Below are 13,652 nucleotides of genomic sequence, written 5' to 3' on the forward strand. Positions count from 1 at the left end.
CTGGTCCCCATGCTAGCCAATATTGTCAATGCCTCTCACCCTTCAAATCTGCATCACCCCTCTCCTTAAAAAAAACTTTCACCTCACTGTCCTTTCAAAATACTACTCCAACTTCAACCTCCCTTCCCTCTCCAAAATCTTTGAATGTGTTGCTGCCTCCTAAATCTGATTCTATCTTTCCGAGAATATCATTTTGAATCCCTCCAATCAGGTTTCCGCCCCTGAACAGAAATACCTCTTGCTAAGGTCACAAATAATACCCATATGACTGTGACAAACTATCTGTCCTCGTTCCTCTTGATCTGTCTGCAGCTTGTGAAATGGTTGACCACACCATCCTTCAACACTTCTCCACTGTCGCCCAGCTGGGTGGGATTGCTCTCACCTGAATCCATTTTTTAAATCTATCTAATCATGGCCAGAGTTTCACTTGCAAAGGCTTTTCTTTCCACTTCCTCACCTTGTGTCTCTCCCCCCCCCCCCCCCCCCCCCCCCCCCCCAATGAGCTATTCTTGGCTTCCTTTTATTTCTCATCTACATGCTGCCCCTCGTCCAAAAGCACAACGTCAGTTTTCACAAGTATGCTGATGACAACTAGTTCTACCTCACTACCACTTGACTCCTCCACTGTTGCTAAATTATCAGACTGCTTATCCAGTACCAATTAGAAGGAAATTTCCTCCAATGGAATATTGGGAAGAATGAAGCGACTCTTTTCAGCCCTCGCTCCAAACTGTGCTCCTAAGCTACTGACTTCATCCCTCTCCCTGGCAACAGTCTGCTTGCAATCTTGAAGGGCAAGACAGACATGCATTATTATATGGCGCTTTTCTTGTCGATTGGACATCTCAGTGTACTGTTACTGTTTTATTGCAGGAAATTCAACAGCCAATTCATACACAGCAAGGTCCAATTTGATAACTGCCAGATAACGTTATTGATTTGTCAACTGAGGGATAAATATTGGCCAGGACACCAAGAGAACTCGCCTGTTCTTCAAAAATAGTGTCATGGCATCTTTTACATATATGTGAGCAAGTAGGTGGGGCTTCAGTTTAACAACTCATCTGAAAGACAGCACCTCTGACAGTGCAGCACTCCCTTAATAATGCAACTCCATAACATTGCCCAAATTTGGCCCTTTCTCAGCTGATTTGCTGCTGAAACCTTCACTTGTGCCTTTGTTACCTCTAGACTTAACTGTTCAAAACACTCCTGACTGGTGTCTCATTCTACTCTCCATAAACTTCCCATCCAATTCTCTGCAACTCGTGTGGCTCCCAGTTAAGCAACATCTTGATTTTAAAATTCTCACTCATGTTTTCAAATCCCTCCACAGCCTCAGTCTCCTTATGTCTATAACCTCCTCCGAGATATCTGCACTCATCTATTTCTGGCCTCCAGAGTCTCCCAAGTTTCTCTGATTTTAACTGCTCCACCATAGATGGCTGCGCCTTCAGTTGCTTAGGCCCTAAGCTCCGGCCCTAAACCTCTCCGATTCACTTTCCTCCTTTAAGACACTCTTTATAACCTCTCTTTGACCAAACCTTTGGTCATCTGACCCAATATCTCATGTGACCCTGTCATATTTTGTTTTATAATGCTTCTGTTAAAGCCTTATTTTTATTATGTTAAAAGGTGCTATTTAAATATAAATTATGAAGGAAAAATTAGAAGGATATTTAGAAAGCATGACATCCTGGGATCTATTAATAAAGGCATGGAGTAAAAAAAGCACAAGTTATGCTGATTTATAAAACACTGGTTAGGTTTTAGCTGGAATATGGTGTTCAATTCGGGTTTCACTTCCAGGAAGGACATCAAGGCTTTAGAAATGGAGAAGAGATTTACTGGAATGGTACCAGTGATGAGGGACTACAGTTTAGGTGAAACTTGGGTTATTCTCATTAGAGCAGAGATGGTTAGGGGGAGAACTGATGTTCAAAATCATGAATGTTTTGACAGAGGAAAAAAGAGAAATCATTTCCATCAGCAGAACTAGAGGACACAGATTTAAGATAATTGGCTAAAGAACCAGAGATAACACGAGGGAAATTTTTTTAAAAAGCAAGTTGTGATCAGGAGTGCACTGCCTTAAAGGGTGATGGAAGCAGATTCAGTAGTAACTTTCAAAAAGAAATTGAATAAACATTTAAAGCAAAAATATGTCCAAGATTAGTTGGAAAAAGGATAGTGGAGCTAATTATACCGAAGGCCAGAAAGCCTTTGCTGAGCCATTCTACGTATTTTTTCAAACTGAAAAAAACACATACCAAAACAGTCAACATTAGTTTTAAGGTCTGAAGTATACTCAAATGCCCATAATTTCAAAAAGGACTAATTCCTGAGTTTACAAAGGAGAAGTGGACAAAGGTTTTTAATTGTATTTTAGTTACAAGCCATTGCAAAAGGGTAAGTCAAGAAAATTGAGCACAGCTGTACTCAATTCAAATGAGTAACAGCAAGTTACTCTTTCTCGATACCTTGCACCATGTTTATAAAGTTACCTACGTTACAAGTGACTACATTTCAATATATTTAATTATTTTGGGATGTCCCGAGGTCAGGAAAAGCATGGCACAAAAAAACTTGCAAATATATATACACTTTCACAACCTCAGGACATCCCAAAGCACCTTACAGTCAAACAAAATGCTTTTCAAAATTAAGTCACTTGTAATTGTAGGAAAAAGAAAGTCCATCTCTCTTTTAAAATACTTTTGCTCTATCTTTTGAACTGGAATGGAGAAAAAGAGGGTGTGAGGAGACAGAAAATAAATGCAGACTCAAACTGCAAAACAATGCAACAAAAAAGTTAAAAACATCAGCTAGATTTCCAACATTAAAAACAATAATGAATTCTTAAACATAGACGGCATATCAGATCCAGTGAGAGTACATCTCATCGTGGCTATTATAAAAAGTTACTTGCCAATTGTTTTTATTAAACAGATCTACAAACAAAAGCAGAAGCATAATGACATAACTCTTCTTTAAAATACCCTGACCTACACCCAGAAACACATCGCTCACCACTTTTAGGTTGCAGCAAATCCAAAAACTTGCAGCAGAAGCTTGAAGGATATTGTTTATGAACAAACAGGAAACAGCCAAGTGACTGCTCTTCAAACCACACCTCACATACCTTATTCCCCTCACTCAGGTCAGCAGGACTGTCAAACATTCCTCCCTTCTGCAAAGGAAAAACATTAAGGTTAAAATAGGCGACACGCTTTCATTTTCCGCCCCCCGATTTCCCATGACTGAGAAGTTAACTCAATCCAACCAACCTCAGTCTCCCCCAACAGCTCACCCAACCTCCCGGCACTGCGCTGTCAGTTCAACTCTGCTCAAAGGCCCCGCCTTTACCGCCTTCCCATTGGTGCAGCGATTGCCCGCCTCCGCCCATTGCTGAGCTTCCATTGGTCTGAGGCTGTGTCGCTCAATCAGAGCGACGTGACCGGAATGAACACAAATAGGGGCGAGCCGCGCGGGCCCGTTGCGTTACGACGCACGCTTCAAGTTCTGAGGATGGTTTGGACTGCGCTGGCGTGAGAGCTTGCCCTCCACACCACCTCCGTTTTGCATTCTGGGAGTTGTAGTGCTTTTGGCCGGCCGGATCGTCACGCGTAGCGTAGACTCGAACAACAATTCCCAACAGGCACCGCTTCCACATCTCCCCCAGGCACTTAAGCGCGTGCTGGCCGTCCAGGACCCGTTCGGAAGTAAGTGCGTTTATTCATTCGGACTTGTAGTGAAATGAGCGCATCTTGTGGCTCTATTCCGGCTGGGTTCAGACTTCCGCACCACCACTGGGCCTCTCAGTCACTAGGGTTTTGATTCAGGCCGCAGCCGTTTTGTGTGTCGGCGGGATTGAATCAATAATGAGAAACTGTTTACTCGGGTGGGGACATCCAGAATTACGGGTGTAAAACATTGAAGTTGGAGCCGGGCCATTCAGAAATGGGAGTGGAAATCTGAAATTTTCTTCCCCCACCGCCACTCACCTCTCCAAAAAAAATGATCTGTGGATGTTGGGGTCAATTGGAACTTTAAGCCTGAGATTTTGGAGTAAATGTATTGAATTGTATGGGGCAAAGACCAGTCAATGGATAAAAGCAAAATACTGCGGATGCTGGAAATTTGAAACAAAAACAGAAAATGCTGGAAAAAAACTTATTAGGTCTAATAGTATCTCAAGAGAGAGAAACAGTTAACGTTTCAAATCCGTACGATTCTTCTTCAGTAAATGGAGTTAAGTTCCAATCAGCCATAATCTCACTGAAATAAAAACAAAAAACTGCGGATGCTGGAAATCCAAAACAAAAAAAAAGAATTACCTGGAAAAACTCAGCAGGTCTGGCAGCATCAGTGGAGAAGAAAAGAGTTGATGTTTCGAGTCCTCATGACCCTTCAGCAGAACTGGGTGAATCCAAGGAGAGGGGTGAAATATAAGCTGGTTTAAGGTGGGGTGGGGGGGTGGTATGGTTGTAGGGAGTAAACACCTTGTCAAACACCAGGAGAGAAATGGAAAGCAATGAAGGTGAACAAGGCAAAAGAGAGATACGGAAATCTTGTCGCAGAGACGAACAAAACTTCTTCAAGGTAGGCATTTTTTGAAGAGCAGTGGCAGTCAATTAAACAAAGAGATAAAAACAAAAAACTGCAGATGCTGGAAATCCAAAACAAAAACAGAATTACCTGGAAAAGCTCAGCAGGTCTGGCAGCATCGGCGCCTTAAACCAGCTTAGATTTCACCCTTCTCCTTGGATTCACCCAGTTCTGCTGAAGGGTCATGAGGACTCGAAACGTCAACTCTTTTCTTCTCTGCCGATGCTGCCAGACCTGCTGAGTGTTTCCAGGTAATTCTGTTTTTGTTTTGGATTTCCAGCATCCGCAGTTTTTTGTTTTTATCTCTTTGTTTAATTGACTGCCGCTGCTGTTCAAGAAATGCCTACCTTGAAGAAGTTTTGTTCGTCTCTGCAACAAGATTTCCGTATCTCTCTTTTGCCTTGTTCACCTTCATTGCTTTCCATTTCTCTCCTGGTGTTTGATAAGGTGTTTACTCCCTACAACCACACCACCCCCCTCCACTTCTCTCCCCACACCCAACACCAACCCCACTCCCCCCACACACACACCTTAAACCAGCTTATATTTCACTCCTCTCCTTGGATTCACCCAGTTCTGCTGAAGGGTCATGAGGACTCGAAACGTCAACTCTTTTCTTCTCCGCTGATGCTGCCAGACCTGCTGAGTTTTTCCAGGTAATTCTGTTTTTGTTTATAATCTCACTGAAACTGGCTGGAGGGATTGCATCCCCTCCTGTTTCTAAAATGAGCACAGAGCAGGGGGTTCACTGCAATGTAATTGCTTGTTGTAACTCCCTATCTCCATTGGATACTTTCTAAAATGTTTCATTCCCCTGTTTCTCTCTCTCTCTCTCTCTCTCTCTCTCTCTCTCTTTACAGATGCTGTCAGACCTGCTGAGTTTTTCCAGCATTTTCAGTTTTTATTTCAGATTTCCGGCATCCGCAGTATTTTGCTTTTAACTTTACAGCATTTGCAGTACCACTGGACAGTGCAATTGTTGCACATGATGTTTTGGGCATGTTTTGCTGCTCATCATCCAATGTGTAAATAATATTGGATCTGCGGCATTTGTATAATTCAGAGACCTTACAAGGTCCACGAGTAACTCTGAGCTTCACTATGATACATAAAATATGATGTTGCAGTTAACAAAGTTGGCGTACTATGTCATAGTTCACAGGTTAAGATTATATTGCATATTATACAAATTTTGGATCCTGTTTATATGAACAGTATACATGTTAAGGACAGGTGGTTATTGCAAAATGAACCATAGCACCTGCGTTAATCATGAATGGGTTTTGGCAGAAGCAACACAATAGATTTATAGTGTACCATCATGCAGCTTTGATTTGAAATTTTAGGAGTTTAATTATGATTGAACTTTTGAATGATTTTAGGCGAGTTTGTCAGTGTAGATTTCATGAGAAGTTGTCTTCTACCACCTAACCAAATACATTTTTAAAATGCTTGTTATGATGTTACAGATGATGTGTGCCAGCCGGATCAAAACCATGAGGGAAACTTGATCACGTGGTCACAACTGTTTTGCAATTTGTATTTTATTTCAAGATGTGTACCTTGAATTCAGAAGTAATAAGACCACCGCAACTTCAGAGGTTTTTAGAAAACTAAAAAAATTTATTAACAAAAGAAAAGATTTCAAACACATACATAGGTCTACAAATTGCTACTATAATAACTCCTAAAACCCCTAATTAATCTGGCTCCCAGTTACACCTATGTTAAGGCAACAGTAAAAACAAATAGATTTAAACAGACCCAGGCAAAGCCACAAATACCTTGAATAGTCGAATTCAAGTTGTTTTCTCAGCTTCGGTTCTAGTAGATATCAACTTAATGCACAGAGGCTGGAGACTTTTCACACTTGTATTAGATCTTAGAATGCCTTCCCCTCTTACACAAAGCCTCAACTCATTTTTATATGTTTCTCCCTTTTAATGCAAATTCCATTGTGCCTATATGTTTTTGCAACTGTACTTTTCTCAAAATTAGTACTATGAAAGGTTTATATTATATCAGCAACATTTGGGAAAAATAAACACACTGGCTAAGCTCCTTCTGGCTAGGTGTAAGATCTTACCATCTCTTTGAAATTCAAACTAACCTAATTTATCTAAAAATGCAAATGTTCTTCATACTCTAACATTTCAGCCATGTTTACATATTTAGCGTTTCAAACCTAGTTACTTGTTGATAACTAAAAACCCCCAGACCAGCTGTCTCCAATTCAATTAAATCACCCTCCCAAATCCACTATTAACCCACTTTTGCAATAGATCACAATAATATTATGAAAATTATTATATTTTCATGACATCCCACTTCTTTCGGGAAAATGAACCGTCATAATTAAAAAAGATGGGTTCATTTTCTTAACCCTTCTTACATTACCTCTTATACTTATCTATATATCTTATACTACCTTATCTTATACTACCTTATCTACAAGTATCTTATTTATACTACCTCACATTATTACATTACCAGATGCATCCATTAACAGAGCAATATACATACAAATCCTTGATATTAACAGAAATTATTCCAGTCCAGTGTCCAGGTTTTTTACATGTCCAATTTTCCCTTTTGAGCTTCAAACTCTTGACATAGCATCTGCAATTAGATTTTCTCGTCCAGCCCCATGTATAATCTGTAGATTAAATGGTTGCAGTTGTAAACTCCATCTGAACAACCTTGTACTTCTTGAAATTTGCCTAGAAACTTTAAAGAATTGTGGTCTGTATTAACAATTGTTCCTGACTAATTGTTTGCAATGTAAATCTCAAAATGCTGCAATGTTAACAACAGACCCAGAGTCTCCTTTTTGGTTGTTGAATATCTTCTCTGTTGTATATTCAACTTCTGTGAAAAGTACCCTCTCGTTCTCAATTCCAGTTTTATCTTCTTGTAACAATATGGCCCCAATGCCAATATCACTTGCATCAATGGCCAACTTAAATTGCTTGGCATAATTGGGTACTGCCAAAACTGGTGTCGTGGTCAATACAATTTTCAAACTGTCAAACGCCTTCTGACACTCGTGTCCATCGAAACTTCATTTTTTAAAAATAGTTCAGTCAATGGAGCAACCACACTGCTAAAATTTGATACAAATTTCCAATAAAACTCAGTCATGCGCAGAAATCTCAAAACTTCTTGTTTTGTTGTAGGCATGGGGAAATCCACGATAGCCTTTACTTTCACATCTCTTGGAGCCACCTTATCATGTCCAATGGTATGACCTAGATATGTAACTTGCCCTTTTGCAAATTCACTTTTAGCCAAGTTCATTACCAAATTAGTTTCTTGTAGTCAGTATATAGTTCTTCCAGATGTTTTAAATGCTCCTCCCGCGTTTGACTGAAAACTATAAAGTAATCAATATAAACAGCGCAATTGCTCAGTCCTGTAATTACTTTGTTGATCAGTCTTTGAAATATTGTGGTGCATTTTTCATACCAAATGGCATAACTTGAACCTGATATATTCCATCTGGCATCACAAAAACTGATATCTCCTTTGATCTCTCTCATACTTGCCAACTTCCTCTTAGCAAATCAATTTTTGTGATAAACTTTGAATTTCCCACTTTCTCAATGCAATCTTCCAACTGTGGTATAGGATATGAATCCACATTCATCTTTTGATAGTCAACACACAGTCTTTGTGTTCCATCTGGTTTCAGTGTCATCACAGTAGACGAACTCCAATTACTGCAACTAGACTCCATGATGTCATTTTGAAGCATGAATTCATTTTCTCTCTGTACTTGTGATAACTTTGCTGGATTTAATCTATAAGGATATTGCCTTATTGAAGATGAAACTTCCACACACACACATATATAGCTAAATTTGTCCTCCCGAGCTTATTCTCTCAAATAACTTTGTGTGACTGCAGTAGCTTCTCCAAATCACTTTGACACTTGTCTGGAGGGTAATTCAATATTATATTTAAATTTTCAAGTAACCTCTCATTATTCAATTTGGTTAGAGGAAAATCAATTTCAGAATCCTTCATTTCTACCTCTTTCTCCTTATCCACTACCACTGATACCTCCTTTTGGTCCTCTTCCCTGTCAAAGTACTTTTTAAACATATTTACAAGACACACTCTCTGCTTCATTCTTCTATCTGGAGTATTTATTAAATAATTAACTTCACTCAGTTCTTTTCAAACCTGTAAGGCCCACTAAACCTTGTCTTTAACGAGTCATCCAGTACTGGTAACAGAACTAGCACTTTTTCCCCAGCAACAAAACTACGGGCTGTACCTTTCCTGTCTGCCTTCACTTTCATCACTTGCTGTGATATCTTTAAATGTTCCCTAGCTAACTCACATGCTTTGTCCAATCTTTCCCTGAAGTTTGATACATAATCCAAGAGAGTAGTTTCTGAATTTGGACCCACTAATTTCTCATGAATCAATTTCAGTGGTCTCCTTACCTCATGACTGTAAACTAATTCGAAAGGACTAAATCCAGTTGATGCATTAGGAGCATTCCTAATAGCAAATAACAAGAATGGAAATCCCCCATTCAAGTCCTGTGGATAGTCCTGACTATACGTCCTCATTATAGCTTTTAAAGTTTGACGCCATCTTTCCAACACCCCTTGTGATTCAGGATGATAAGCTGTTGACTTAAACTGTTTTATCCCTAAACTGTTCATTACTTCCTTAAACAGCTGTGACATGAAATTTGAACCCTGATCTGATTGTATTTCTTTTGGTAAACCATATCTTGTAAAAATATTTAGTCAACTCTTCCACAATTCTTTGTTGTAATATTTCTCAAAGTTATCGCTTCAGGAAACCTTGTAGACACATCCATTATTATCAGTAAGTATTGATTTCCACTTTTAGCCTTAGGGAGGGGTCCTACACAATCAATCATGACCCTTGTAAAAAGGTTCTTCAAATGCTGGAATTGGAATTGAAGGTGCCAGCTTAATCACTCCTTGTGGTTTCCCTATCACCTGACGTGTGACATGTTCTACAGAATTTGACTAAATCTCTATGTAATCCAGGCCAATAATAATGCTTTTGTTTTTTCGCCTGTGTCTTTAATTTCTAAATGTCCCCCCCATTGGAATTTCATGAGCTATCCTCAGAGCCTCATTTCTATATCCAAATGGTATAACAATCTGATGTACTTCCCTCCAGCTTTCATCTGCTGAAACATGATACAGCTGCCATTTTCTCATTAAAACATTACCCTTAAGATAATACGATTCTGGAATATGTTCTGTCTCTGTTTCCGAGTAAGCTGTTTGATATAACTGTCTTATTTGCATATCCTTTATCTGTAATTCTACCAACTGCCTTGAGATAAATACCTCAGCTGTATTATCCTCCATTCTTTCTTCCTGAACAATCTTATGAAGAAGTGTCAGCTAATAGGACTTCAACACCTTCTCCTTCCCTTTCTTCCTGTTTCAACTTGTGAGCTTGCAATCTTGTTATCACAATCTGAAAACAATCCAGGATGTTCTTTCTGCAATATTTCTGTTAAAAACACCTCTACAGGCTGCTCAACTGCCATAGGCATCACCCACATCTGTGACCCAGTAATATCATTACCTAAAATAAATTGAACCCCTGCAATGTCAATTTTCCCACTACTCCAACAATCACCTCACCTGCTTTCCATTTACTCTTTAAATTTACCTTCCACAATGAAATAGGTTTAGCATCTCCATGAACCCCACCTGTTCCTGCAATACTCCTTCTGAACAACAAATATCATTATCCCACAACATTAAGAATTGACTAGCCTCTGTGTCTCTTAAAATTTTAACATCTTTACTTACTCCACCCTGTACATATGGAAAGACTTCCCCTTCACAAAAGCTTTAAACATTTCTGCAGCCTGCTCCCCAGAACTCCCTTAGGTAAATTGTGAACAGATTCCTACTTCTTTACCTAACATTGATACTTCCTGTTTTGTCTGTACACAATCTAGTTGTTTTTTTCCTGTGCCTGAACCTCAGAACCCTTTTCCAGAACAATACTTTTACTTCCAGAACTTTTCTGCATCGCAATAATCCCAACAAATTTTCACTACAATTACCAACAAACTGACTTTTTGTGCCCAACTTTATTACAATGAAAACATCTCAATTTTCAAGTCACTTCTACCCTCAGCCTCAGAAAAAGCTTCCTGGGAATTTTCACCTACTCCTCTTCCCTGACCACCCACCTTCCCACTTTCTATCATTCTTTGATTTAAAAGTGTGACAATAAAAAGGTTTAGATCTGTGAACTAACTCAAGCATCAGTTATCTATGTTGCTTGTCTTATCATTTTAACCCTCTGTTCCTCCACGTGAGTTCTCACTACTGAAGGAATCAAATGTTTAAATTCTTCAAAAAGAATTACATCTCTAAGAGCTGCATATGTCGCCTCTATCTTTAAAGCCTGTATCCACTGGTCAAAATTATTTTGTTTTACTCTCTCAAACTCAATATAAGTTTGTCCAGGCTGTTTTCCCGTATTCCTACATTTCTGCCGGTATGTTTCAGGAACCAACTCATATGCACTCAAAATAGCCTTTTGTGCCATATCACTGTCCACCAACATTTCTTCTGACAGTGAAGCATAAACCTCGTGCTCTACCCACCAACCTAGATTGTAACAACAATGTCTAGTTTTCCTGTGGCCATTTCATCTGTTTAGCTATCTTCTTGAATGATTCAACGTCTCTTTCTTCAAACTTTGGAAGAGCTTGCACAGATTTAAACGTCTCTCCACTGGGTTATGATCTGGAAATAAGTACTTCCTCACCACGCCAAACCTCTTCAAGAGCTCTTCCCTGTCCTAACCCTGAACTCACATTTTTCTCTAGTTTCTCTTCTCCTCATGCTCACCTTGTCCTGGAGACCCACTTCCTGCTCCTTCAACATGATTCCCATTAAGCTGCTGACCAACCAACTTCCCCTCCTGACCCCCTTGTCATCTGATATTGTTAAAAGTTCTCTCTCCTTTGGTGTTGTCCCACTCTCTCCTTTTAAATCTGCCATCATCAGCCTTCTCATCAAAAAACCTACCCTTGACCCCACTATCCTTGCAAACTATCATCCCATCCCCAACCTTCCTTTCCTCTCCAAAGTCCTAGAACATGTTGTCACTTACCAAATCTGTACCCATCTTATCTGGCACTCCATGTTTGGTTCCCTCTAATTGTTCATACTGAAAGAGCGCTTATCAAAGTTATAAATGTCATCCCATGTAATTTTAACAAAGGTAAACTATCCCCCATCGTCCTTCTCAATCTGTCTGCAGCAGTTTACCACACTGTCCTGCAACATCTCTCCACTGACATCCAGCTGGACGGGACTCCACTCACCTAGTTTCATTCTTATCCATTTAATCGCAGCCAGAGTATCACTTGCAATGGCTTCTCTTCCTGCCCTCGCATCATTGGTGTCCCCCCAAGGCTGGATTCTTGGCCTCCCTCCTATTTCTCATATACATGATGCCCCTTGGCAACATCATGCAAAAAACACAATGAGCAGAATTTTACGTCCCGTGGGCAGGCGTGCACCCAACCCGATCGGGCATAAAATAGCAGGTGATGACATTGGGTAAGCATCCTGACATCATCACACACGCGTGCAATATTTTAGTTGGCAGGCACAAGTAGGTGCCGGAACTGCACCCACCATTAATTAAAAGGCCACTTACAGACATTAAAAACCCAATTGACGGCAATTTTTCGTGGTCAGTGCGATTTCGTGCTCATCGCACAGGCAGGCAGCCTGCTGACAATTTCAAAAAACCTCATCCACGGGTGGAATAAAAAGGGTGAACAGCATTGCCCGTGTCAGTAAAGGGGAGTTTGGTACATAGTTTGCTCCTGGTGACTTATTGGTACTTGGCAGCTTCATCTCTGTTCGGGGCTTCATTGATAGCATTTCCAGGCCTCATTTCAGGTCTCCTTCTTGTCTCCAAGCCCCCTGGAGGATTCTGACCGTGTGGATCCTTCCAGGTATCAGACAGCCTTCCATTATCCCGATATAGGGGATTGTGCTCTCCTCTGGTGGCATCCTCTCTGAGGAGGAAGAGGGGGGCAGAAGGGAGAAGAGGCTGCGTCCAGGGGAGGCACCTGTGGGAGGAGAGGTGCAGGCACAAGGGGCGCAGGGCCAGCAGGAAGTCCAAGGTGGAAGGAGCCGCAGAAGATGCCACTATCCTGCTCGCAGGGCTTACAGGCAGCGATGCAGCTACCTCATTATGTCCGAGATGCATTGCTGAAGAAGGCTTCGCCTCAAGGGAGACAGTGACATCCATTTGTCAGATGACTAGGCCTGAGATCAGCTCCGACTATGTGGGTGGACACCCCTCAACTTCTATGTCTCCGACTCTTTCCAGGGTCAGTAGGGGATTTTTGTGGACTCTCCCAATCAGCTGACCATAGTTGCGTCAAGCTGGTGACGCAAGCTCTGTTTAGGGGGGTACTGTCCTTTATTCTTTATTGTACGGACGAGGCCAGCCAGGCTGAGCAAGCCAGAGGTTCCGCAGTGGTTGCTGGGTGCCCCTCACATCCAGACTGCAACTGATTGCACACGTGTGGCCGTCAAGGTGCCAGCAGGTGAGCCCAGTGCCTTGACCAACAGGAAGGGATTCCACTCCATGAATGTGCAGATAGTGTGTGATCACAGGATGCAGATTCTGCAAGTCTGTGCAAAGTATGCAGGCAGCTCCCATGGCACTTATATCCTCAGACACTCCCAGGTGCCGAGGCTCTTCAGTGCTTCAGTTCGACTGGCTGGATGGCTGCTGGCTGACGAGAGCATCGTTGAAAAGGTGGCTCATGACACCTTTCCGCCATCCAAGGACAGGGGCAGAACAGCGTTACAATACGAGACAAGCCTCCACAAGGGTGGCGATAGAGAAATCCATAGGTCTTATGAAGATGCACTTCCAATGCCTGGACCATTCAGGGGGTGCACTACAATACTCCCCAGAACGGGTGTCACTGACAGTGATTGCATGCTGCGCTCCACAACCTGGCACTGACAAGAAGGAACCCATTGGAG

At 41.2% G+C, this 13,652-nt stretch overlaps 2 protein-coding genes across 2 annotated transcripts in view; one reads left to right on the top strand and one right to left on the bottom strand.

Annotated features, from left to right (window-relative positions):
* snx5 (sorting nexin 5) overlaps positions 1–3,378 on the bottom strand; it is a 50,262-nt gene extending 46,884 nt beyond the window's left edge. Inside the window, exons 1-2 of the mRNA XM_041176530.1 lie at positions 3,291–3,378; positions 3,146–3,193 (exon numbers count right to left, since the gene is read on the bottom strand). Coding sequence (XP_041032464.1) covers positions 3,146–3,184 — 39 coding nt within the window. The 5' untranslated portion in view covers positions 3,185–3,193; positions 3,291–3,378. The remainder of the gene's footprint in view (positions 1–3,145; positions 3,194–3,290) is intronic.
* A 238-nt stretch (positions 3,379–3,616) lies between these two features.
* The window catches only part of mgme1 (mitochondrial genome maintenance exonuclease 1), a 40,457-nt gene continuing 30,421 nt past the window's right edge, over positions 3,617–13,652 (top strand). The window contains exon 1 of the mRNA XM_041203761.1: positions 3,617–3,725. The gene's annotated coding sequence lies outside the window, so the exon portion shown is untranslated. The remainder of the gene's footprint in view (positions 3,726–13,652) is intronic.

The sequence above is a fragment of the Carcharodon carcharias genome, chromosome 2, assembly GCF_017639515.1.
Source record: "Carcharodon carcharias isolate sCarCar2 chromosome 2, sCarCar2.pri, whole genome shotgun sequence".
NCBI lineage: Eukaryota > Metazoa > Chordata > Chondrichthyes > Lamniformes > Lamnidae > Carcharodon > Carcharodon carcharias.